At 47.8% G+C, this 26840-nt stretch overlaps 2 protein-coding genes across 2 annotated transcripts in view; both read right to left on the bottom strand.

The window, feature by feature from the left end:
• Positions 1 to 26840, bottom strand: part of LOC306962379 (uncharacterized protein) — a 76578-nt gene that overhangs the window by 36450 nt on the left and 13288 nt on the right. The window contains exons 11-20 of the mRNA XM_079555499.1: positions 22890 to 23005; positions 22428 to 22545; positions 22090 to 22181; positions 20309 to 20459; positions 12255 to 12364; positions 9812 to 9944; positions 5941 to 6074; positions 3714 to 3823; positions 3410 to 3578; positions 1667 to 1771 (exon numbers count right to left, since the gene is read on the bottom strand). Of these exons, the coding sequence (XP_079411625.1) occupies positions 1667 to 1771; positions 3410 to 3578; positions 3714 to 3823; positions 5941 to 6074; positions 9812 to 9944; positions 12255 to 12364; positions 20309 to 20459; positions 22090 to 22181; positions 22428 to 22545; positions 22890 to 23005 (1238 nt within the window). The remainder of the gene's footprint in view (positions 1 to 1666; positions 1772 to 3409; positions 3579 to 3713; positions 3824 to 5940; positions 6075 to 9811; positions 9945 to 12254; positions 12365 to 20308; positions 20460 to 22089; positions 22182 to 22427; positions 22546 to 22889; positions 23006 to 26840) is intronic.
• LOC306962617 (tripartite motif-containing protein 16-like) lies at positions 23793 to 25802 on the bottom strand (the record flags this gene model as incomplete). Its single annotated transcript, XM_079555800.1, has 2 exons — positions 24720 to 25802; positions 23793 to 24428 (listed from the first exon to the last, which is right to left on the bottom strand). The coding sequence occupies exons 1-2, from the start codon at positions 25722 to 25724 to the stop codon at positions 23793 to 23795; spliced, it is 1641 nt and encodes a 546-aa protein (XP_079411926.1). The 5' UTR covers positions 25725 to 25802.

Here is a 26840-nt window from a genome sequence, read left to right as displayed (position 1 = left end):
CACAGATTTACGACGACACAGGACTCAGGAGCTCCACCATGAGGTAGGAATGCGAGAGCACTTTCCCAAAATATATTTTCTGCTTGTTGTAAAAGGCTCTGTACAAGTCACGCAGCTTCTACTGACGGAAGTGAGCGGGGAAGTCTTTAGGAGTTACTGCGCGGACGCTGTGCTCCTGTATCATTACGCCTCACAATATAGTCCCCCTTTTTATTTGCTTATAAAATCGACATGCTACATTTCTGGGTAAATATACTTGGCATGAAAACACTTCACGTAACTTTATTTAAATAGGGAACACGTGGAAGAGCTTGGTAGCTTCTATCGTGAGCTTTTTTGGAGCTATGTGACATGTGGGAGAGGCTGCGTATGTGTGAGCGCACGGACAAAGACCAGACGGGGATATATTAACTCGACTAAGGTTAGGTAAGAACATATCTCAGTGTGTAAAAACACTGGCCTATTCCTTTAAATACTAATTCTCTTCCATTCATCCGCAATGGTAAATTTGGATGCAGTACACTTTTTGGCCACCAGCGTCAAATTGGGGGCGCTGTTTCTCTCCTTTCGCAAAGGTCACTTTCGAAATGATCTAATGTTGCATTTTCTTTGAGTTATCAAATGAATGAGGTGAAGTCACTGTAGGTGCTGTAGATACTGGTGCTTTTTTTTTACATTTTGCACTATTTTGCTACAATTGTTGATTTTGTTAAACACTAGGCTTTTTCCAGAGTTAACTTTTGTTTTAATGTAGCATGTTATTTGCGTAGATAGAATCAAATGCAAATGTATCGGCTATCGAAAAATAAAGTAACTATTATTATTTGCAGTTTTATGTGTTTCACGCTTGCCATCGCCGTATTTGGCCCGTGACCCACAGGCACTTTTTCATTTTGGCCTCGGAGACCAAAGGTTTGGGCCCCCCTGATTAGAGAGCAGCTGCTTCAGCATCTTTTTAAAACAACTGGTACGTTGGAGAGGTTGTGCGTAAATGCTCAAAAGACTTTCCCAAATTTCCTTCTTTCCAACCCCCCCTCCTTTAATGTTTTCCCTCCAATTGTTGCCTCATTGTTAAAAACAATATTTTCCCCCATTCTTCCCAATATCTTGCGATTTTAAAATAAAAATAAAATATTTTCACTTTTTTTTCCAAATGTTTCCCCTTTTTTCCAAGGTTTTTTTCCCCGAATTTTCAAATTTTTTCCACTTCTTTTTTCCCTATTGTAAAAAAATATGTTTCCAATTGTTTCTAATTATTATTATTTATTTTTTTAAATGCTCCTAAATTATTCACATTATTTCCCAGTTCTTTAATGCTTATCCCCCGAATTGTTTCTCCTTTTCATTAACCCCCATCGTTTCCCAATTTGTTGCCAATTTTTTTAAAATATTATTTCCCAATTCTTACATTTTTTCTATAATTGTTTCCCCATTTTATCCATTTTAAAAAGTGAGATTTATTTCAGTGCAGTACGTTTCAGTTCTAGGCCGATTTCATCACGTTCTTTTGTCGCCCTCTAGTGGCTCTTATGTTAGTTTTACATCACTCTTCAGTTTTTGCTGCTTTCATCAAGAAGCTTTTAGATTTGGGTCGAGCTGAGCTGGAGAGTTAAGGCGGGGGTGAAGATGTTCAGGTTTCAGGAGTGATTATTAAAGATCTACTGACCTTCTCCTTCAGCACAGAGAGCTTCTGCGTCACGTCTCCCACTTCGCTCTTCAGCTCCGAGCGCTGCTTCTCCGAGACGCTGCATTTCACCGACACCTCCTCCAACTGTGAACGAAGAGGAGACGTCAAGCACCGGGAACACACGGAACAAACGAGGAACACGTGAGGAACATGTCCTGTAGAGCCGGTGATACGGCGTCTGCAAGACCACACTCCTCCAACTGTGAACGAAGAGGAGACGTCAAGCACGAGGAACACACGGAACAAGCACCAGGAACACACGGAACAAAGGAGAACACGTGAGGAACACTTCCTGTAGAGCCGGTGATACCCCTAACCCTAACCTCCAACTGTGAACGAAGAGGAGACGTCAAGCACCAGGAACACACGGAACAAAGGAGGAACACGTGAGGAACAAGCACCAGGAACACACGGAACAAAGGAGGAACACGTGAGGAACAAGCACCAGGAACACACGGAACAAAGGAGGAACACGTGAGGAACACTTCCTGTAGAGCCGGTGATACCCCTAACCCTAACCTCCAACTGTGAACGAAGAGGAGACGTCAAGCACCAGGAACACACGGAACAAAGGAGGAACACGTGAGGAACATTTCCTGTAGAGCCGGTGATACCCCTAACCCTAACCTCCAACTGTGAACGAAGAGGAGACGTCAAGCACCAGGAACACACGGAACAAAGGAGGAACACGTGAGGAACATTTCCTGTAGAGCCGGTGATACCCCTAACCCTAACCTCCAACTGTGAACGAAGAGGAGACGTCAAGCACCAGGAACACACGGAACAAAGGAGGAACACGTGAGGAACATTTCCTGTAGAGCCGGTGATACCCCTAACCCTAACCTCCAACTGTGAACGAAGAGGAGACGTCAAGCACCAGGAACACACGGAACTAAGGAGGAACACGTGAAGAAGAAGACATTTAAACATTTCCTGTAGAGCCGGGTGTCTTGCGACCATACTCATAATGCTGTTTGGAACATCTGTGGAACATCTGCAAATTATGACGAAAAAATAAATGTGGGGAAAAAAATGTAAAATGGGGAAAAAAGAATCTGAAAAAATATTGGGAAACAAATTTTGGAACAAATGGGAGAAAAATTGGTAAAAAATTGTGAAACATGAGGGAATTTTTTATTTACTTATTTATATTAATTTGAAAAAAAAAATCAGGGGAAATGGGAACAATTCGGCAAAAAAAATGGAAAAAAGTGGAATAGAATGGGGATTTTTTTTTTTTTTTTACTTGAAAAACAAATGGGAAAATGCGGGTGCAATGGGAAATAAAGGGAGAAATGTTTATATAAAACTATTATTATTTATATATATATTATTTTAAATGTGAAAAACAGGGAAAAAGGTGGGAAACTGGGTTAACAACTGGGAAAAGCACATTTAAAAACTGGGAGGAAAAATAATGGGAAAGAATGGGGGAAATATTTTTGAAAGAAAATAGGAAAAAATAGGGGAAAATGGGGAAAAATGTGGGGTGGGAAAGAAGAGGAAACAATTTGGAAAAACAGATTTACAAAGGGGGAAACAAATGAATGAATGAAATGTAATCTGTACAGAAAGTGATTTTTGTTTTTGTTTTCCGGTGATTCTGCTGTAATGTTTCTGTCTGTGTTTAACCCTCTGATCGCAGCAGGTTCATGTGAGTTCATGTGATGTCATGTGAGTTCATGTGAGGTCCTGTGATGTGAGCTTGGAGCCTCCTCTCACCGCGTGCTCCGCCTGCAGGAGTCTGTCGCTCATCTCTCTGCACTGCGTCTCCTTCTCCGTCAGCGCCTCCTTCAGGCCGTTGATCAGCTCCAGCTTCTCCGACGTTTGGGCCAAAGTCTGCTCCTTCTCCATCAGGGAGCTCTCCAGACTCTCCTGCGTGTCGCTCAGCCTGAGGGCAAGAAACATCTGTAAAAACCCTGGTGTGAAGACGCTTTTGTTCAGTTCTGGAGCCTGCAAAGTGAAGTGAAGTCTGCAGGAGCCCCTAAAGTGTAAAGGAGCTCCGTAAGTGCAGATGTTGTCTCACCCTCGGAGCTGCTGGTTGAGGCTGGTGATCAGGAGCTGGTGTTTCTCTGCGTCTCTGCTGTGTTGGCTCCTCACTGAGGTCAGCTGACTCTGCAGACGCTCCGTCTCCGCCTGCGGACAAGACACATCTGGATTATTATATTTATATGAAGCTCTAGTCCAAAGCATCACGGCAAACTACAGAGGACGGAACCTACAGAGCCTGAGGACGGAACATGACCCGCACTTTGGATCAGCAGAACATCTGAAACCAGTTCTCCATGTTTCTGTTGGAAAGTCCTCGGCTCCGTGACGAGTGAGCGCTTTAGTCAAGTGTCAGTATCACACCACACTGTTAGCATCACCCTGAGGTGCACACAAACATACACAAACACACACACACAAACACACACACACAAACCTCTGGCCTCCAACACGGCCGCTCGTCCTCCTCTACACCAAACGCCACCTGTTAGACACATGCAGCTGTTCACCCATGCAGCTGTTCACCCATGCAGCTGTTCCCCCATGCAGCTGTTCTACCCTGACTGTGGATATCAGAGGATTTGTTCTTTTATCGTTAATGTGAGATTTTAACTCCCGCCTGAACAGAGAGGATCTTTTTCCTCATGTTAGCAGATTTTTTTCCATCTTTTTTTTTTGTTGCGTATTCAACTCATTTTTGTAACTTTTTGGTCATTTTTTGGTCAAATTTTGGTCTTTTTTTTTCAAATTTTAATCACATTTTTGTCATTTTTTAATCAAATTTTGGTCATTTTTTGGGTCAGTTTTTTGGTCAAATTTTGGTCATTTTTGGTCAAATTTTGGTCATTTTTGGTCACATTTTTGTCATTTTTTGGTCACATTTTTGTCATTTTTTTTTCAAAATTTAATCACATTTTGTTCATTTTTTATCAGATTTTGGTCATTTTTTTTGTCAAATTTTGGTCAAATTTTTGTCATTTTTTGTGTCAAATTTTTGTCATTTTTGGTCAAATTTTGGTCATTTTTTTGTCACATTTTATAACATTTTTGTCATTTTTTTGTCACTTTTTCATCCATTTTTCGTCACTTTTTTGTCACATTTCCATCATTGTTTTCGTCTCAGTTTTGTCGCTATTTTCTCACCTTTTTTCCAGAAGCTTTTGGGATTGGGGTAAAGCCAAACTGGAGAAACTGTGCTCGGTTCAGGCGGGAGTTAAAGGGTTAAACTCTGCCACATTCTCGAGTTTTTTGTCTGAACTGTCGCCCTTGGAGTAAAATAATTGAGAGAGAAATGCCCGACGTTAATGCTACAAAAAGTATAAATATGAGGTGATTTTTTTTGTCATTTCATGTTTTAATTTAAAAATAAGACGTTTTATGCCTAAAAATGCCCCATATTTCCTATAGTTTCGTAAACAAAATCTGAATAATGGATTGAGCCAGATTCAAATGCATGAGAAGCTGTAAGGACTGTCACTGTTTTAATGTAAGGGCTGAACTGAGCGGAAAAAAATGGAAAAGAAATATGAGGGAAAAATGGATTGGGAAAAAAAAAATCAGGGAAAAAAAGAAAAATGTAGGGAAAGAATGGGGAAAAAAAAATTTAAAAAAATGTGGAAGTGGAAAAAATGTTTTGTCTGCCCTCTGCTCAGGACAATTATCTTTAAGGGGTCTTAATGCACTTCATGCACAAGCTGAACTGAACACCTGTAAGGTCACGTTCTGTTTTAATGTAAGAGCTGAACTGAGCACCTGTAAGGTCACGTGTTGTTTTAATGAAAGAGCTGAACTGGGCACCTGTAAGGTCACGTGTTGTTTTAATGTAAGAGCTGAACTGATCACCTGTAAGGTCACGTGTTGTTTTAATGAAAGAGCTGAACTGATCACCTGTAAGGTCACGTGTTGTTTTAATGAAAGAGCTGAACTGGGCACCTGTAAGGTCACGTGTTGTTTTAATGTAAGAGCTGAACTGATCACCTGTAAGGTCACCTGTTGTTTTAATGAAAGAGCTGAACTGGGCACCTGTAAGGTCACGTGTTGTTTTAATGTAAGAGCTGAACTGATCACCTGTAAGGTCACCTGTTGTTTTAATGAAAGAGCTGAACTGGGCACCTGTAAGGTCACGTGTTGTTTTAATGTAAGAGCTGAACTGGGCACCTGTAAGGTCACCTGTTGTTTTAATGTAAGAGCTGAACTGGGCACCTGTAAGGTCACGTGTTGTTTTAATGTAAGAGCTGAACGGTTTCTTTTCAGCTAAAGCAAACCTGTAAGGTCTCGATCCGCGCCTGCAGCTGCAGTCTGTCCTCCAGGTCTTGGCATCGCTCCTCCAGACCCAGGATCTGCTCCTGAAGCTGGTTCCTCTCCAGCTCCAGCTCCTCCACCACCGAGCGCAGACCTCCTGCAGCCAAACACAGGTCTTACTTAACTTCTATGAAAGGAACCAAACATCTGCTCCCAGAAGAGACCAAGGAAACGATGATAAACCAGTGTTCGGACATAAAAGCCATTGTCGTCTAGAGCTCCATCTTTTCCCTCTGGGTTTGAGCTCAGTAATACCTGACACAGACAGACCTTTAAAGCGGCTGCTGTGAGCAAAGAGCTGGAACGAGGCTTATTACTTTTAAAGATCAGCTAGAACTTCCTGAACCAACTGTAAGAACATTAAAACTATAATCACTGGATGTTTTACACTTAAAATCCTCCCATTGACTGGACCAGATGTTTACGTTTGTGAGACTTTAACACGTGCATTTATTTCAGCAACACATTAAACGATGTCAGAAATAAACCGCGGCCGCTCATGCAAAACAATGGAAAACCAGGACTTACCACACAGCGCCACCAGCAGGACAGACAGTGCGTTACGGGTGAGTGGAATAACCCTCAGTACCAGCTTACACCAGCATGCTCACGATCAACACGAAAACTCACAGGAGCCACATGGCAGAGCTCAGTCTGGCTTTAGACCTTCTGTTCAGACCTTCAGGCCTGCTGTTTAGACCAGGCTTTTCCCTCAGACCTGCTGTTTAGACCAGGCTTTTCCCTCAGACCTGCTGTTCAGACCAGGCTTTTCCCTCAGACCTTCTGTTCAGACCAGGCTTTTCCCTCAGACCTTCTGTTCAGACCAGGCTTTTCCCTCAGACCTTCTGTTCAGACCAGGCTTTTCCCTCAGACCTTCTGTTCAGACCAGGCTTTTCTCTCAGACCTTCTGTTCAGACCAGGCTTTTCCCTCAGACCTTCTGTTCAGACCAGGCTTTTCCCTCAGACCTTCTGTTTAGACCAGGCTTTTCTCTCAGACCTTCTGTTCAGACCAGGCTTTTCTCTCAGACCTTCTGTTTAGACCAGGCTTTTCTCTCAGACCTTCTGTTTAGACCAGGCTTTTCCCTCAGACCTTCTGTTTAGACCAGGCTTTTCCCTCAGACCTTCTGTTCAGACCAGGCTTTTCCCTCAGACCTTCTGTTCAGACCAGGCTTTTCTCTCAGACCTTCTGTTCAGACCAGGCTTTTCTCTCAGACCTTCTGTTCAGACCAGGCTTTTCCCTCAGACCTGCTGTTCAGACCAGGCTTTTCCCTCAGACCTTCTGTTCAGACCAGGCTTTTCCCTCAGACCTTCTGTTCAGACCAGGCTTTTCTCTCAGACCTTCTGTTCAGACCAGGCTTTTCTCTCAGACCTTCTGTTCAGACCAGGCTTTTCTCTCAGACCTTCTGTTCAGACCAGGCTTTTCCCTCAGACCTGCTGTTCAGACCAGGCTTTTCCCTCAGACCTTCTGTTCAGACCAGGCTTTTCCCTCAGACCTTCTGTTTAGACCAGGCTTTTCCCTCAGACCTTCTGTTTAGACCAGGCTTTTCCCTCAGACCTGCTGTTCAGACCAGGCTTTTCCCTCAGACCTGCTGTTTAGACCAGGCTTTTCCCTCAGACCTTCTGTTCAGATTTGAGGAGTGAATGAGAGGAATGTTGGACATGTTTAGGCCCGACGCGGCAGGTGAATAAGGGAAAAACAAATGTTGAGATATATCAAAACTGGTTTTCTCTAAATTAAGTTTTCATTCCACTTCAGTCACTCCTACAAATAGATTTTTTTCAATTATTAGTTTATTCAAAAACTATCCAAAAAAAAGATAAAATAATAAAACTCGTCTATATCCATTATTTAGATTTCGTCGCCTAAAATATTGGCAATTGTGGCCATTTTTATGCAAAAAATCACGCAAGGATCTCCCCAGTATTCAAGCAAATATCCAGCCCGTACGTTATTCCAGGTTAGCCGCGCTAGCTGCGCTAGCCCCCGTTAGCCCCCGTTAGCCCCCGTTAGCCGGCGTTAGCCCCCGTTAGCCCCCGTTAGCCCCCGTTAGGCCCCGTTAGGCCCCGTTAGACCCGCGTTAGCCCGCGTTAGCCCGCGTTAGCCCGCGTTAGCCCCCGTTAGCCCGCGTTAGCCCGCGTTAGCCCCCGTTAGCCCCCGTTAGCCCCCTTAGCCCCCTTAGCCCCGTTAGCCCCGTTAGCCCCGTTAGCCCCGTTAGCCGCGTTAGCCCCGTTAGCCCCGTTAGCCCCGTTAGCCCGCGTTAGCCCGCGTTAGCCCCGTTAGCCCCCTTAGCCCCCTTAGCCCCGTTAGCCCCGTCAGCCCCGTCAGCCCCGTCAGCCGCGCTAGCCGCGCTAGCCCCGTTAGCCCCCTTAGCCCCCTTAGCCCCGTTAGCCCCGTTAGCCCCCTTAGCCGCGTTAGCCCCGTTAGCCCCGTCAGCCCCGTCAGCCCCCTTAGCCCCCTTAGCCCCCTTAGCCGCGTCAGCCCCGTCAGCCCCGTCAGCCGCGCTAGCCGCGTTAGCCGCGTTAGCCCCGTTAGCCGCGTTAGCCGCGTTAGCCGCGTTAGCCGCGTTAGCCCCGTTAGCCCCGCTAGCCCCGCTAGCCGCGTTAGCCGCGTTAGCCCCGTTAGCCCCGTTAGCCCCGTTAGCCCCGCTAGCCCCGTTAGCCCCGTTAGACGCGTTAGCCGCGTCAGCCCCGTTACCCCCGTTACCCCCGTTACCCCCGTTACCCCCGTTAGCCCCGTCAGCCCCGTCAGCCCCGTCAGCCCCGTCAGCCGCGTCAGCCCCGTCAGCCGCGTTAGCCGCGTTAGCCGCGTTAGCCGCGTCAGCCCCGTCAGCCGCGTCAGCCGCGTTAGCCCCGTTAGCCGCGTTAGCCCCGTCAGCCCCGTCAGCCCCGTCAGCCGCGTCAGCCCCGTCAGCCCCGTCAGCCGCGTCAGCCCCGTCAGCCCCGTCAGCCCCGTTAGCCCCGTTAGCCCCGTTAGCCCCGTTAGCCCCGTTAGCCCCGTTTGCCCCGTTTGCCCCGTTTGCCCCGTTTGCCCCGTTAGCCGCGTTAGCCGCGTTAGCCGCGTTAGCCCCGTTAGCCGCGTTAGCCGCGTTAGCCCCGCTAGCCCCGCTAGCCCCGTTAGCCACGTTAGCCCCGTTAGACGCGTTAGCCCCGATAGCCCCGTTAGCCCCGTTAGCCGCGTTAGCCCCGTTAGCCGCGTTAGCCCCGCTAGCTTGTCACAATGGCCTACAGCTCATTGCTGATGAAAAGTCCTCATAACCCACAGATGTGTCACATCAGTGTGAGGTCGTCTCAAAGGCTGCTTTATAGAGCTACGGCTTCATGTAGAGTCAGAACAGTCAAAGTTTGCATCATAAAACATCAGCTACAGGATTGTAATTCCTTCTTTTGAAGAAGATGAAGCAAGAAGAACGAACAGAAACGCTCCGGCAGACAGAGCTGGGAGCTAACGCTACCCATAATGCAACGCAAAAGTCAGTCGCTGCCCCACCCATGGGATGAACTTTTGTGAGAGCAGACTTACCACTTGCTTCTTTATTATGTGATTGTGTTTCATACTTGGGTCTAGTTTAACAACATGTTGCCTTTAAAGTTCTAGAAACGCCAAAGAAAGTGGTTTGAATCTCGTGTAACTGTGTGAGTTCTGAGGAGCCACATGTTCAGAGACCAAAGCCAGACTGAGCAATCCCATGAGCGTAGAAGCTTGGTGAAATGTTAATGACCCAAAAGGATGCACCCCTGGAGGTGAACCCCGCCCCCTGGAGGATGGAGATGCCCGGGGTGACAGCGCCCCCTGTGGAGACCCGGTGCATGCCAGAGTAAAGGCCGGACTCGAACCTGTGTCTGGAGAACTGAACTCTGGCCACCAACCTCCCATGTTCTCTCCCTCCTCGTCCACCAGGGCGGCGCCGTGCGCGGGGCTGCGGGGGCTGGAGAACAGAGGGGCGTGGCCGTCCAGCTCAAAGTCCTCCTGAGGAACGAGAGAAGAACGAGGCAGAAGTTTAGACACAAACATGACACAGATCCAGGCCCTGCTCTGATCTCCACATGCTCCTTCAGCTCTGGACACCACAGAGGGTCATGTGACTGAGCTGAAGACTCAGATCCAGACCTGCTCTGATCTCCACATGCTCCTTCAGCTCTGGACACCACAGAGGGTCATGTGACTGAGCTGAAGCCACAGATCCAGACCTGCTCTGATCTCCACATGCTCCTTCAGCTCTGGACACCACAGAGGGTCATGTGACTGAGCTGAAGTCACAGATCCAGACCTGCTCTGATCTCCACATGCTCCTTCAGCTCTGGACACCACAGAGGGTCCAAACTACGCTCCACTTTTAATTGGCCCACTGCCATTTCCAAATAATTTCCAATAGAATTCATTTATTGTTTTGCTTTAATTGAATATATATAAAATAAATGAAAATGCATTAAAGGTCCTATATCCTGCAAAATCGACTTTTTGGAGCTTTTAGCCATGTTGTTTTGCTATTTCCTTATCAAAAACACCCCAGAGTGGTTTGTGGCTTCATTCACGCAGCTCTCAGTAATCCTCCTGAATCCTGCTCTCTGAGGCTCCGCCCTCCTGCTCTCTGAGGCTCCGCCCCTCCTGCTCTCTGAGGCTCCGCCCTCTCCTGGTGAACGACTGACCTGCTCAGTTGTGTCGTCACAGCGGAACGGAAGTGCTCGACGTCTGTAAAGTAATGTCTTAATTCTATGCTTACGGACGGATTTTAATTTGTAAAACAGCGTTTTCATTATTTCTGTCGTAAGAGAGATGAAAGAGGAAAAAATAAATAAAAAGGCTGTGCCCGAGGTGCTTCCAGCTCAGCTGAGGCCAAAACAAACGCACCCCTGAGCGTCTGAACAGATCAGTCATGTTTGTGCTGCAGCTGAAGATGGAGCTCGTTATAACTGGACACACCTGTTCTTTATTCTTACCTAACGATCATGTCACGGAGAAAAAGAAGCGCGTTTGGCTACGAGGACGAGGAGTTTATTCAACCTTTTTCAGGAAGAGGCCACTCTCTCAGAAGCTGTTTTTTTCTCCGGGATTCAGCGACTTTCACCAAAATCATGTTTTTCTGTGACTGTCTCTGATGGATGTTTGTGAACCTTCGCCAGAATCAAAGTGGATTAACTTTTAAAACCAACGTGAGTCCCATAATGTAAACAGCGATCGACCAGAGCGGTGAGTCAGTCCAAACGCGGGTTAGCTTGTGTGTTAGCATATTAGCTTGTGTGTTAGCATATTAGCTTGTGTGTTAGCATATTAGCATGTGTGTGTTAGCATATTAGCTTGTGTGTTAGCATATAAGCTTGTGTGTTAGCATATTAGCTTGTGTGTGTTAACTGAGAGAGGGGGCGGAGTTAACTGAATTGAAGCGTTGTGTCTTCCAGGTTTGAAAAATACCTCCAGAAAACACTTATATTTATCACAAAAATGAGTGCTCCATAATGGTAGAGGTACAATATATCATATACATGCCTATACTTAACTTTGGAATGGCTAAAATAGCAGGATATAGATCCTTTAAAGGGGGGTATTCTGCATCCTGTTATTCTGTCACTCCCTCATTAAAAACATGGCTGAAGTGTTGCCTTGGCACATTCACGTATTTCTGAGTAATCTGTAAAAACTCTGATGGCGGCCATTTTAGGGATAGGTTTGCCTGAGTCCTCCTAGGAACGCCCCCACCTCCTGGAGACGCCTCCGAGCTTTGGTCACCAGCCGAGTAACCAACCACTGCTCCTCAGCAGAACCCCCTCCCCACTGATGCCACAGACAGCGTGTGGAGGGGGCGTGTCTAAAGGCTCAGAGGTTCTTAAAGAGACAGAGGCCTATTTCAAGACATTCACTACAGCCATTTTGAGAGAGACATTTTATACAAGGCAGTTATTCTACTTTACTGCATTTACAGACCAACAGAAGGTTTGTCATCATTGTAGTGTGATATAGACTGGTGCTGTGGGACTGACAAAAGCAGAACACCCCCTCTTTAAAGCAGAACACGCCCTCTTTAAAGCAGAACACCCCCTCTTTAAAGCAGAACACGCCCTCTTTAAAGCAGAACACCCCCTCTTTGATAGAAAGCTGTGATGAAGGCACATTCAATTAAAAAACAAACATTGTATTGTAAATATTATGTTTGCTGACTCACCTGCAGCTCCTCTGTGTGTCTGTACATGAGTTTAAATAATATTATGTTTGCTGACTCACCTGCAGGCTCCTCTGTGTGTCTGTACATGAGTTATAATAATATTATGTTTGCTGACTCACCTGCAGGCTCCTCTGGGCTCCGCGGCCCGTGGTCCCGCTGCCCTTGCTCGGGCTCAGGCGTCGGCTCTGGGCCAGCTCCTCCTCCAACTCCTGCTGCCGCGAGGCCAGCGCTGGATCGGAGCAGCCGGGAAAGAACCAGTCATCCTCAATCAGTTTTGTGCCACAGGAGAAGGGCGTTCCACTAATGCATGATGGGTTATGAGCGACATTCACAGGAAGTGACAGAGAAGATGGAGGAGAGAGAACCTGAGCCTGATCTGAGACCTACACACTTCCCTGGTCTTCATTTCTGAGACAGTCATGTGACCTGAGTGCATCTGTGCTGAGAGAGAAGATGGAGGAGAGAGAACCTGAGCCTGATCTAAGACCTACACGCTTCCCTGGTCTTCACTTCTGAGACAGTCATGTGACCCGAGTGCATCTGTGCTGAGAGAGAAGATGGAGGAGAGAGAACCTGAGCCTGATCTAAGACCTACACACTTCCCTGATCTTCACTTCTGAGACAGTCATGTGACCCGAGTGCATCTCTGCTGAGAGAGAAGATGGAGGAGAGAGAACCTGAGCCTGATCTAAGACCTACACGCTTCCCTGGTCTTCATTTCTGAGACAGTCATGTGACCTGAGTGCATCTGTGCTGAGAGAGAAGATGGAGGAGAGAGAACCTGAGCCTGATCTAAGACCTACACGCTTCCCTGGTCTTCATTTCTGAGACAGTCATGTGACCTGAGTGCATCTGTGCTGAGAGAGAAGATGGAGGAGAGAGAACCTGAGCCTGATCTAAGACCTGAGAGACTCTTACACAGACCTACACGCTTCCCTGATCTTCACTTCTGAGACAGTCATGTGACCTGAGTGCATCTGTGCTGAGAGAGAAGATGGAGGAGAGAACCTGAGCCTGATCTAAGACCTACACGCTTCCCTGATCTTCACTTCTGAGACAGTCATGTGACCTGAGTGCATCTGTGCTGAGAGAGAAGATGGAGCAGGTCCCGTGTCAGTCACTGCAGGCGTGTGTTTATGCAGAGCCAGAGAACTGGTCACTACACACAGCAGTTAGCACGCATGCTTCACAGCTGGAAGGTCCCGGGTTCCATTCCCACCTGGGCCTTTTCTGTGCAGTTTACATGTTCTCCTCGTGCCTGTGTAGGTTTCCTCCAGGTACTCTGGTTTCCCCACTAACAACATGTACAATAGTTTCCCCTCTAGAGCCAGAACTCCCCTGGAACTCCCCTTAATCTCAGCCGGACTTTCCTGGTCAAAGGTAAAGGTAAAAAAAAAAGTTGGCATTTTCTCATCATTTTTGGGTATATTTTGAAGAAAAGACACTTGAATAAACTGTAAAAGATGAAATATCAGGTTAAATTATTATTGCTGGGTGTTTTTTTCTTCTTCTTGACTTTGGAGAAAGACTTTTGTAAATGTGCAGGTGTTGCTCCACGTGTCGCCCTCACGGGGGCGCTGTCTCTCTGTCAATCGCTCCTCGATGGAAGGGAAACCCTCTTTGTAAACGTGCCCAGATGTTTGTGTTATTCAGACGTGCCCAGATGTTTGTGTTATTCAGATGTGCAGGGAAAAGAACACACCAAACTCATGCATGTAAATGCAGCCACGTCAGAGAACCAGCCGGTAATAATAATGTCTGTTTCCCACATGAAACTGTCCTAAAGTCTAGGTCTTCTGTCTCTGCACAGGTGGATGAAGGTCACATGACTGTCTCATGAACGTGGATGTTCAGGAAGTGTCAGAATAAAGATCAGGAAACCCTTTGGTCGTGTCGTTTCCTCAGCTCCTGCTCTGCACAGGTGGATGAAGGTCACATGACTGTCTCATGAACGTGGATGTTCAGGAAGTGTCAGAATAAAGATCAGGAAACCCTTTGGTCGTGTCGTTTCCTCAGCTCCTGCTCTGCACAGGTGGATGAAGGTCACATGACTGTCTCATGAACGTGGATATTCAGGAAGTGTCAGAATAAAGATCAGGAAACCCTTTGGTCGTGTCGTTTCCTCAGCTCCTGCTCTGCACAGGTGGATGAAGGTCACATGACTGTCTCATGAACGTGGATGTTCAGGAAGGAATAAAGATCAGGAAACCCTTTGGTCGTGTCGTTCCTCAGCTCCTGCTCTGCACAGGTGGATGAAGGTCACATGACTGTCTCATGAACATGGAGGCGATGTTCAGGAAGTGTCAGAATAAAGATCAGGAAACCCTTTGGTCGTGTCGTTCCTCAGCTCCTGCTCTGCACAGGTGGATGAAGGTCACATGACTGTCTCATGAACGTGGATGTTCAGGAAGGAATAAAGATCAGGAAACCCTTTGGTCGTGTCGTTCCTCAGCTCCTGCTCTGCACAGGTGGATGAAGGTCACATGACTGTCTCATGAACATGGAGGCGATGTTCAGGAAGTGTCAGAATAAAGATCAGGGAAACCCTTTGGTCGGGTCGTTCCTCAGCTCCTGCTCTGCACAGGTGGATGAAGGTCACATGACTGTCTCATGAACGTGGATATTCAGGAAGTGTCAGAATAAAGATCAGGAAACCCTTTGGTCGTCCCGTTCCTCAGCTCCTGCTCTGCACAGGTGGATGAAGGTCACATGACTGTCATGAACGTGGATGTTCAGGAAGTGTCAGAATAAAGATCAGGAAACCCTTTGGTCGTCCCGTTCCTCAGCTCCTGCTCTGCACAGGTGGATGAAGGTCACATGACTGTCTCATGAACGTGGATATTCAGGAAGTGTCAGAATAAAGATCAGGAAACCCTTTGGTCGTGTCGTTCCTCAGCTCCTGCTCTGCACCGGAGCTTTGGCGTGGCGTGAATCAGCAGCACAGACAGAGTGAAGGTGAAATGAATGAGTGAATGTGTGACACAGAACACGACACAAGCAGCAGAAGCGATGCCAGCCGTGCACAGCAGGGGGCAGCAGCGCGGTCAGAGGCGGGAGGAAACCAGCAGCAAATCACTGACAACTTCCCATCGGTTTTGTGAAGACAGGACGGGCACAGGCGGAGGGTCAGAGCCAGGGGGGAGGAGAGACGGGGGAGGCGGAGGGGGGAGAGAGGAGAGACGGAGGGGAGAGGAGAGACGGGGGGGGAGCAGGGGGGTGATCAGCATGTGGTCATTGGGAGGAAAACGTCTCTGATTAGACGAAGTGGATCTGGTTTGATTCAAAGTGAATCCGTCTCTAACGCAGCATCAGAGCCCAGTCCAGTCGAAGGTTAACAAGTTCTTATTTAGAGAAACTCTGTCCGGACAAAGCTCCACCTCCTGCTTTCATTATTACTCACACATGATTTAGAAATCAGACGATTTTTAATATATATCTGATGCTTCCATTGTGCCAGTGAGCCAAACACTTCAGAACAGCCTGTTAAAACACGAGCTTTCCTCAGGTAAATCTAGGGCTGGGCAAAATATTAAATCTTTATAATCAAGTTTTGATGCTGAAGAATTTAGGAAAAAATGGGGGTGAAATGGGGACAGTATTAAAAGGAAAACGTTGATTTTTCTTTTTTTTATTGGAAAAAAAATTGAACAAAATTGGAAAAAAATAAATAAATATTGTAAACATTTGAGGGGGGGTTAATACAAAATAAATGGAAAAATTAAAAAAAATGAATAATTGGGGATAAATCGGATAAACCGTCCTCAGCCCTAATGAAGTCAAAGCGTCTTTATTCACAAACCAGATTAAGAAGAATTAGTGTCATGATCAACACCAGCCACACAGAGAAAAAGAAAGACGTTCACTGTTAAGGTTTAGGAGAAAAGCCCAAGTCAGAAACAGCATTAACCAGGCGTTAACCAGGCGTTAACCAGGCGTTAACCAGGCATTAGTGCGACGGAACAGAACATTAAGATCAGACCTAAATGATCAGAATGAAGGAGTTTAGTGAGTGACCGGTTAACGGTGGTTAGGGCGGTAGTTTAACATCGTTAGTAAAGCAGGAAGTAACGATGATCCACATGAGTCTTGCCTTAACCCGTTCACTACAGAGTTTAGTTTAGCTTCGAATCAGACACGTTTTAAGGTGGAAACTTGAACACTTCCCAAAGTAAAGTCTATAATATCATGACACCGGAGTCAGGAGACACCGCTATCAACGATTCTATATAACGACTCTATACGATACAGCACAGGCCAAGTTTGGAAATGCTTTTTTTATGTATTTCTAAACTGCTCCTTTGGTCGATTCTCACCGAAGCCGCTCATTTGTGAGTGAACACAAACGGACTGTGTTTTAAAGAATATAATGTTGACATAACTTCTTCCAAATGGCCGCCTGTCACTTTGATCACTTTACACTTTATCATTTGCTCAGTGAGCTTCACGATGTGGGCACATGTTGAAAACTATCTCAGAAGACGACCGTATGAAGCTCATATACCAAGAACTAAGGGCGGCCATTTTGAGTTTTTGTTTCCTTCATAATGCCATGTGTTCATTCAAAGTTTGACGCCTTCAGTGAGGATCGTAGTGTAGTGTTAATAATGTTGATAACAAAGAAAAGCCAAGACATAAAAAGTGGCCTGTACTGTACATAAAAAAGACACAAGGAGACAAAGAAGGTTGGGAACCACTGGTGTGGAGGAAAACGCTCAGCATTTAGCACTGCAGCTACGAGCTACAGCTACGAGCTACAGCTACGAGCTACAGCTACGAGCTACAGCTACGAGCTACAGCTACGAGCTACAGCTACAGCTACAGCTACGAGCTACAGCTACGAGCTACAGCTACAGCTACAGCTACGAGCTACAGCTACAGCTACGAGCTACAGCTACGAGCTACAGCTACGAGCAGCTAAAGCGCTGACTGACGGCTCCGCAGACGATAATATGTGATATATAATAACGAGGATCTGCACCAACTCACGGGTCTTTACAGCAGAAGTCAGGGCTAAGTTATTACAGCATCTTCAGAGATGATCCAATAGCTACGATTGATTAAAGCTGGGCACCTGATTTTTAGTTTCTAACTCTACAATCCCTCCTGCTGCAGTTAACATGTGGCTCCTGAAGACCTCAGTGAAGGTTTAGAAAGCTCTAACTCTACAATCCCTCCTGCTGCAGTAAACATGTGTCTCCTGAAGACCTCAGTGAAGGTTTAGAAAGCTCTAGCTCTACAATCCCTCCTGCTGCAGTAAACATGTGGCTCCTGAAGACCTCAGTGAAGGTTTAGAAAGCTCTAGCTCTACAATCCCTCCTGCTGCAGTAAACATGTGCTCCTGAAGACCTCAGTGAAGGTTTAGAAAGCTCTAGCTCTACAATCCCTCCTGCTGCAGTAAACATGTGCTCCTGAAGACCTCAGTGAAGGTTTAGAAAGCTCTAACTCTACAATCCCTCCTGCTGCAGTAAACATGTGGCTCCTGAAGTCCTCAGTGAAGGTTTAGAAAGCTCTAACTCTACCGTCCCTCCTGCTGCAGTAAACATGTGGCTCCTGAAGTCCTCAGTGAAGGTTTATAAAGCTCTAGCTCTACAATCCCTCCTGCTGCAGTAAACATGTGGCTCCTGAAGTCCTCAGTGAAGGTTTAGAAAGCTCTAGCTCTACAATCCCTCCTGCTGCAGTAAACATGTGGCTCCTGAAGTCCTCAGTGAAGGTTTAGAAAGCTCTAACTCTACAATCCCTCCTGCTGCAGTAAACATGTGGCTCCTGAAGACCTCAGTGAAGGTTTAGAAAGCTCTAGCTCTACAATCCCTCCTGCTGCAGTAAACATGTGGCTCCTGAAGTCCTCAGTGAAGGTTTAGAAAGCTCTAACTCTACAATCCCTCCTGCTGCAGTAAACATGTGGCTCCTGAAGACCTCAGTGAAGGTTTAGAAAGCTCTAACTCTACAATCCCTCCTGCTGCAGTAAACATGTGGCTCCTGAAGACCTCAGTGAAGGTTTAGAAAGCTCTAACTCTACAATCCCTCCTGCTGCAGTAAACATGTGGCTCCTGAAGACCTCAGTGAAGGTTTAGAAAGCTCTAACTCTACAATCCCTCCTGCTTCAGTAAACATGTGGCTCCTGAAGTCCTCAGTGAAGGTTTAGAAAGCTCTAGCTCTACAATCCCTCCTGCTGCAGTAAACATCTGCTCCTGAAGTCCTCAGTGAAGGTTTAGAAAGCTCTAGCTCTACATGAGAGTGAGGAGAAAGGACAGAGGAAGAAACATGTGCCTGTGGTGCGCCGCGTTACTGCACTGGCTCCAGTTCCAGCCGTTAACGCCGCGGAGGAGCTGGCGCCAGTGCAGTACCCACGATGCACTGCTGTCTGCGTGCACAAAACTGATGGGAAACTGTGCTCTTCGGGGCTGCTCCCCCCGAGGGGCAGGGGCTGGAGGGGCGTGGCCTAAACGGGCGCGGGCGACAGAGACACTCCCCCCGCGCGGCCAATGGAAACGGGAGAAACAAAAGGAGCACAGGGTGAGTGAAACGATGAGATGGAGGTGCTTCTGCACAGCGCCCCCCAGAGGCTCGAGGAACAAACGCAGGAAACACACTCCTGTTTCAATATACTCAAACTCATACTGTATTTAAAAAACAAGTCACCATCAGTTGTGTAGGTCTTAGCTTTCAAATAAGGCTTTACTCTGGCCTATAGTCTGTGAGCTCCAGGTGAAAAGCTTCCAGATTTGGTAAAGCTGAACTGGAGAAAAATGCAGTTGAGCTTTTATTTCAGCCTCATCAGCAACGAGATGCAAATCTTCAAGAGGCAAAGAGGCTTTCATAGAGCCGTCAGAAAATCCTTAGTTTCTCAAATAAAGTCTCTCACTCTCCTCAGTCAGCTGCTGGTTTTAGTTCATGTGAGGCGTTTACTGCTGATCACACCATCCCCACAGGTCACTTTGAAAGGTTCCTCTCACATATTCTCCTAAACATCGGCCGCAGTTTTGTGTATAATCACTATCAACTTGTGGCCAGTGTTTGTACCTGTTACTGTTATCGACCTGTTACTGGTTTGTATCGACCTGTTACTGGTTTGTATCGACCTGTTACTGGTTTGTATCGACCTGTTACTGGTTTGTATCGACCTGTTACTGGTTTGTATCGACCTGTTACTGGTTTGTATCGACCTGTTACTGGTTTGTATCGACCTGTTACTGGTTTGTATCGACCTGTTACTGGTTTCTCCTGTGGCCCTGGTTTGTATCGACCCGTTACTGGTTTGTATCGACCTGTTACTGGTTTGTATCGACCTGTTACTGGTTTGTATCGACCTGTTACTGGTTTGTATCGACCTGTTACTGGTTTGTATCGACCTGTTACTGGTTTGTATCGACCTGTTACTGGTTTATATCGACCTGTTACTGGTTTGTATCGACCTGTTACTGGTTTATATCGACCTGTTACTGGTTTATATCGACCTGTTACTGGTTTGTATCGACCTGTTACTGGTTTATATCGACCTGTTACTGGTTTGTATCGACCTGTTACTGGTTTATATCGACCTGTTACTGGTTTCCCCTCTGGCTCTGGTTTGTATCGACCTGTTACTGGTTTGTATCGACCTGTTACTGGTTTGTATCGACCTGTTACTGGTTTGTATTGACCTGTTACTGGTCTGTATCGACCTGTTACTGGTTTGTATCGACCTGTTACTGGTTTGTATCGACCTGTTACTGGTTTGTATCGACCTGTTACTGGTTTGTATCGACCTGTTACTGGTTTGTATCGACCTGTTACTGGTTTCTCCTGTTACTGGTTTGTATCGACCTGTTACTGGTTTGTATCGACCTGTTACTGGTTTGTATCGACCTGTTACTGGTTTCTCCTGTTACTGGTTTGTATCGACCTGTTACTGGTTTGTATCGACCTGTTACTGGTTTGTATCGACCTGTTACTGGTTTCTCCTGTTACTGGTTTGTATCGACCTGTTACTGGTTTCTCCTGTTACTGGTTTGTATCGACCTGTTACTGGTTTCTCCTGTTACTGGTTTCCCCTCTGGTTTGTATCGACCTGTTACTGGTTTCCCCTCTGGCCCTGGTTTGTCTCACCCTCGTACTCGTTCTCGTGGGGCCATGGCTGGAGGGCGCTGCAGAAACGTTCCTGCTGCTCTGTCTGTGTGTCTGTGTGTGAGCTCACCCTCCTTCTCCTCCTCCAGGTGGCTGATCCTCAGAGCCAGCGTGGTCTTCTCCTCTCGGGCTCGGTCTCGGGCACTGACCGCCTCAGACACCATCTCCTGCCACTCCAGCAGCTGAGCAGCCGGGTCGTCTGCGCTGCCGGACTCGCTCGCCTGGACGAGAGAGAGTTCAGAGGTGACCCTCCCCTCTCACCATTGACCCTCTGACCTGTGACCCTCTCCTCTCACCTCTGACCCTCCCCTCTCTGACCCTCCCCTCTCACCTGTGACCCTCCCCTCTCTGACCCTCCCCTCTCACCTGTGACCCTCCCCTCTCTGACCCTCCCCTCTCACCTGTGACCCTGTCCTCTCTGACCCTCCCCTCTCACCTGTGACCCTGTCCTCTCACCTGTGACCTTCTCACCTGTGACCCTCTGACCTGTGACCCTCTCACCTGTGACCCTCCCCTCTCACCTGTGACCCTCTCCTCTCACCTGTGACCTTCTCACCTGTGACCCTCTCACCTGTGACCCTCTCCTCTCACCTGTGACCTTCTCACCTGTGACCCTCTCACCTGTGACCCTCCCCTCTCACCTGTGACCTTCTCACCTGTGACCCTCTGACCTGTGACCCTCTCACCTGTGACCCTCCCCTCTCACCTGTGACCCTCCCCTCTCACCTGTGACCTTCTCACCTGTGACCCTCTGACCTGTGACCCTCTCACCTGTGACCCTCCCCTCTCACCTGTGACCCTCTGACCTGTGACCCTCTCACCTGTGACCCTCTCCTCTCACCTGTGACCTTCTCACCTGTGACCCTCTCACCTGTGACCTTCTCACCTGTGACCCTCTCACCTGTGACCTTCTCACCTGTGACCCTCTGACCTGTGACCCTCTCACCTGTGACCCTCCCCTCTCACCTGTGACCTTCTCACCTGTGACCCTCTGACCTGTGACCCTCTCACCTGTGACCCTCCCCTCTCACCTGTGACCTTCTCACCTGTGACCCTCTGACCTGTGACCCTCTCACCTGTGACCCTCCCCTCTCACCTGTGACCCTCTCCTCTCACCTGTGACCTTCTCACCTGTGACCCTCTCACCTGTGACCCTCCCCTCTCACCTGTGACCTTCTCACCTGTGACCCTCTCACCTGTGACCCTCTCCTCTCCCCTGTGACCCTCCCCTCTCACCTGTGACCTTCTCACCTGTGACCCTCTGACCTGTGACCTTCTCACCTGTGACCCTCTCCTCTCCCCTGTGACCCTCCCCTCTCACCTGTGACCTTCTCACCTGTGACCCTCTGACCTGTGACCCTCTCACCTGTGACCCTCCCCTCTCACCTGTGACCTTCTCACCTGTGACCCTCTGACCTGTGACCCTCTCACCTGTGACCCTCCCCTCTCACCTGTGACCCTCTCACCTGTGACCCTCTCCTCTCCCCTGTGACCCTCTCACCTGTGACCCCCTCCTCTCACCTGTGACCTTCTCACCTGTGACCCTCCCCTCTCACCTGTGACCTTCTCACCTGTGACCCTCCCCTCTCCCCTGTGACCCTCTCACCTGTGACCCTCTCACCTGTGACCCTCCCCTCTCACCTGTGACCCTCTCCTCTCACCTGTGACCCTCTCACCTGTGACCCTCCCCTCTCACCTGTGACCCTCTCCTCTCACCTGTGACCCTCTCCTCTCACCTGTGACCCTCTCCTCTCACCTGTGACCCTCTCACCTGTGACCCTCCCCTCTCACCTGTGACCCTCTCCTCTCACCTGTGACCCTCTCCTCTCACCTGTGACCCTCCCCTCTCACCTGTGACGTGGCCCTCTTGGTGAACTGCTCCAGGTCGGCCTGAAGTGTCCTCTGCTGCTCCTCGTACACCACCAGCTTGGCCTCCAGCGTTTCTGAAAGTCCCACAGACAGAAGGATCATCAGAGCGCTGTAGGATCATCAGAGCGGTGTAGGATCATCAGAGCGCTGTAGGATCATCAGAGCGGTGTAGGATCATCAGAGCGGTGAAGGATCATCAGAGCGGTGTAGGATCATCAGAGCGCTGTAGGATCATCAGAGCGGTGTAGGATCATCAGAGCGGTGAAGGATCATCAGAGCGCTGTAGGAACGCTCTCTGGATCAGGACTACATTTCCGTACCGTTCTTTGCCCGCAGGTCTTCGTACTGCTCCAGCTTCCACAGGTTTTCTTCTCGCTCCTCCTCCAGCGCCGTGACCCGGGAGCGGAGCGAGGCCAGGTCTGGAGACGCAGATCCAGCCTGAGGACCAGAGGACCAGAGGAACCAGCGTCAGGAAAGAAGCACAACAACTCCAGGAACTCTGACAGTTTGGCTTTTGTCTTCTTTACACTTGCACATGTGTTTGGGCTTCAGAGTAAAGACTTGCAGGACGAGTTAGAATTATTTAAGTGTCAGTCTCGGCTTGTTCACCTGTCTGCTCTGGTCCACTCTGAGCCTCTGTCTGCTCCCTCGGTTATTCAAGATATTGATCAAATAAATATGTGCGAGTCTTGCCTGGGCCAGAATTTCGGACCTGACAGCCCCACACATGTACAGGTGAAATGGGCACTCATAAACATCTGAAAAGCAGGATGTGGCTTCACCTGGCTCCGCCTCAGCTCCTCCTCCAGCTGCTTCACTCGCGACTTGGACCAGGCTTTGATCTTCAGGAACTTGGCCTCGGACTTCGTGGCCTCTTCGGACTTCTCCTTCACTTTGGCTGCAGCAGAGAAAACAATTCAGTTCAAGCGTAAGGAATCAGATCTGCCCCGTGTTTGTTTCAGTGTTTGTGAATGAATAAGCGTGGGAAAGACCGGGGAGCGACGCAGACATGGTGGAGTCGCTTCCTGGATAAATCTCCGGCTCAAAGCCACAAAACCTAAGACCTTCAGGAGGAACCTAAACACTGACTCAACACTGAGCGCCTCCACTGAACTCAGATGTGTCCGAGGAGAGCAGTACAGTTATAAAGTCTATCTGCAAACTGAGAAAACTAAGGATAAATGAGTTTCAGGAAAGAAAATGCAACTTGAATAAAGATTTGTGACTTTATTGATGAATATTTTAAAGTGACAAAGTAAAGATTATAATTTCATAACATCCCTCGACCCAAAACATTCTATAAAAGGACAAAACTTAAAACACAATTATAATCTGTGTTTAAATGATAAATCAGTTTCTGTTCAGTTACAATCACAAGAACAAACAATGGTATTAAAGGAAGTGGAAATGACGTTTAAAGACGTCAATGGCTGAAGATGGAACAGTTCAGTTCAATAGAAACTGAAGGGTTTTGTTTCCAGCTCAGTTTTTCTTATTGTGGCTTTAATTGAAGGTTTGATTTAAAGTGTTTGTAAAACACATCTGCCCCTGAGCGTGAGTGAGGAGCAGCAGATTAGAATTCAGAACAATGTCCACGTCTGACAAACAAATATCATTATAGAAAAAACCTTCAGTATTAGTTCAATACGAGACACAACACGACCTGAACCTGAAGAGAAAAGCTGCTACTTTAGTTTGGGGAAATGTGCAGAGTCTCCAATACAGTTAAACCTGACTCCAGCGTGGAGCGGCCGAGAGAACCTGCCCTGGACTCTGTGGAGGAGGGTCATGGTTTGGTTCTGAACGCTGTAAAACGACAGAGCCCCTGCACCGTGGTCCAGGTAAACCCCGATTCTGGACGAGAACGGACCTGAGACATCGGTCCCGACTGAGTTAAAATAAAATGAATAACATTTATTGTCACAGTCTAAGGCCCAGGATTTATCATTGTTTCCAAATCCACTTATATTAAAGCCTTTCCTCTGAATGTCTCTGTATGAAACGGCTAAACTAACCCACATCCCGCTCCTCCACTCCACCTCCCAGTAACAGCGGCCCGTCAGACTCTCTCTGCTCAGGACCTGAACACACTCACTGAATCTGCCCTTATGAGCACGATATCTCTGATCTTCTCTCATAAATGTTGCTTTTCTGTTTCCATCAGTCAGTTTCAGACGTGTGTTTGCTGTGTTTGGGTCCAGAGTGATCTCTGTCCAATACTGTAAGAAGTCCTCTCTGGTGGTGGGTTCAGATGGTGTTCCTCTCAGAGCCAGTGAGACGTCGGTGGGTTCAGATGGTGTTCCTCTCAGAGCGAGTGTGACGTTTGTGGGTTCAGATGGTGTTCCTCTCAGAGCCAGTGAGACGTTGGTGGGTTCAGATGGTGTTCCTCTCAGAGCCAGTGAGACGTTGGTGGGTTCAGATGGTGTTCCTCTCAGAGCCAGTGTGACGTTGGTGGGTTCAGATGGTGTTCCTCTCAGAGCCAGTGAGACGTTGGGTTCAGATGGTGTTCCTCTCAGAGCCCGTGAGACGTTGGTGGGTTCAGATGGTGTTCCTCTCAGAGCCAGTGAGACGTTGGTGGGTTCAGATGGTGTTCCTCTCAGAGCCAGTGTGACGTTGGTCAGTCCCTCCTCCAGACTTAGCTTTAGTTTGTCCCTGAGCTCTGACACGGCTCTGGTCACCTTCTGGAAGCAGCGGGGGGGCCCTGTCTGAATCTCTGTCCTCTGTGAGTCTGTGGACAGTGAAGGACGGAGCTGTAGAAACTGGTCCAGCTCAGAGATGTTCCTCTTCAGCTCAGTCACGTCCCGCTGCAGTTGGTCCTGACGCTCTTGGACTTGTTTCAGTTGGGTTTGCTCCTCGGAGCGGATCTGCTGCTCCACTTCAGAGCGTCTTTTCTCCAGGAGAAGGGCCATCTCTGTGAAGCTGTCCTCACTGCGCTGCACTGCTGTCTGGGCAGAGCGGCTGATGTCCTGGGCCTCCTGCTGGAGCCTCTTCAGGTCTGTCTCTTTGAGCTGGAGGCTCTGGAGCAGCTGTTCCTGCCTCTGGGCTCTCTCCAAGGCTGAGGACACCATGTCGTGGCCCTTGTGTTGCTCCAAAGAGCAGAGGTAGCAGATGAGCTGCTGGTCGGTGCGGCAGAACATCTTCTTCACTTCGTCGTGCTGAGAGCAGATGTTTTCCTGCAGTTTGTCAGAGGGCGCCACCAGCTGGTGTTTCTGAAGCGCTGCAGCTTCATAATGAGGCTGGAGGTGGCCCTCACAGTAGGAGGCCACACACTGCAGACAGGACTTGACGGCTTTCAGCTTCCTCCCAGTGCAGATGTCACAGGGCACATCCTGAGCTCCAGCAGAGCAGCGGTCAGCAGGGGGCGCTGTGAGGCCAGGCTTCTTCAGCCGCTCCACTAAACCTGCTAACATGATGTTTTTGAGCAGCACTGGCCTGGAGCTGAAGCTCTGTCTGCATTCAGGACAGCTGTAAACATGCTTCTCGTCCTCTTGGTCCCAGTGGTTCTTCACACACTTCATGCAGTAGCTGTGTCCACAGGGAACAGTCACTGGATCCTTCAGTAGATCCAAACAGATGGGACACCAAAAGTCCTCTTGGTCCACGGCTTTCTGCGCCATTTCTCTGTCGACAACAGAGTGTGACTTTAGAGAGTGTGTGAGAGGAGGAGGAACCAGGAAGCTCAGAGCGAGGCTGAGTCTGACAGAGGGAGGGGCAGGAAACTGATGAGTCACGGCTCAGACATGTTTATGTCTCACACAAACAAATCTGCAAATCAAGTTTAGGCAAAGTCTGTGTGAAAAGTCCAGCTTTATCTGAGATCAGAAAACTCTGACCAAAGTCCAACAACGGACAGATGGACTTGTGTCAAGAGTCACTTTGAAATGAACAATGAACTTTAGAAACATGAAGTCACAGTTAATGTTTGACAGTTTGCATGGACAGAGGAGCCGAGTGTCAGAGAGAGAAGAGTTTAAACCAGACAGACGGGTTAGTTCAGCTTCAAACCAGGACAATGGAAACACATGACGAAGCTCTGCACGACTGGAGTCAATGAAAGTCAGAAAACACTTTTCTTTAGTTTGGGACTTGGACTGAGCTCATCCTGGAGAAATAGATCATGTATCAACGCAAAGAAATATCCTTTAGCTTAGAAATGTGTAATAATGTGTAAAAAGGAAACTAAATGTTGAGTTCTATTTATTAGAAAACCTTTGGGAGCTACAATTTGGAAACCCCTGATCAGAGTTTGTGGTTGACATTTGTCATGGGAATAAACGGGAATAAACAACCTGAAGGCGGCTTCTTTACGGACGGACGGATGGATGGATGGACCTGTATATATTGTGTTTTGTAAATTACTGCATGATTTTAATTTATGTCTTTCCTAGGCTGATGAAAATGAGCTTTCTGCTAACTCGGGCATATTTACATTGTAAAATGTTGATTAATGTGCACTGTCCCTTTTCAAATAAATAAATAAATAAAAATGAAGCATAAATATTAGAGTTGATAGTTGATTGACTGTGGAATCCTTATAATAAAACTAAATACGCATGTTGGTGAGTGACGTCACGAGCATGTGATACTGAGCCGCGGCGCTGACTGGAGGCAAAAGGAAAGCACAGGCCTTCCTACTCCATTATAAACTAGCTAAAAACATGCTAAATATAATAAAATCAATGTAGTGACACACACGCCCCTGTAGGCGACGCCAACAACCGAAGGAGCGGAAC

The sequence above is a fragment of the Gobius niger genome, assembly GCF_951799975.1.
Source record: "Gobius niger genome assembly, chromosome: 4".
In the NCBI taxonomy this organism is placed as follows: domain Eukaryota; kingdom Metazoa; phylum Chordata; class Actinopteri; order Gobiiformes; family Gobiidae; genus Gobius; species Gobius niger.
The sequence above is the reverse complement of the archived record's forward strand: the minus strand, read 5'-3'. Positions and strand labels throughout refer to the sequence as shown.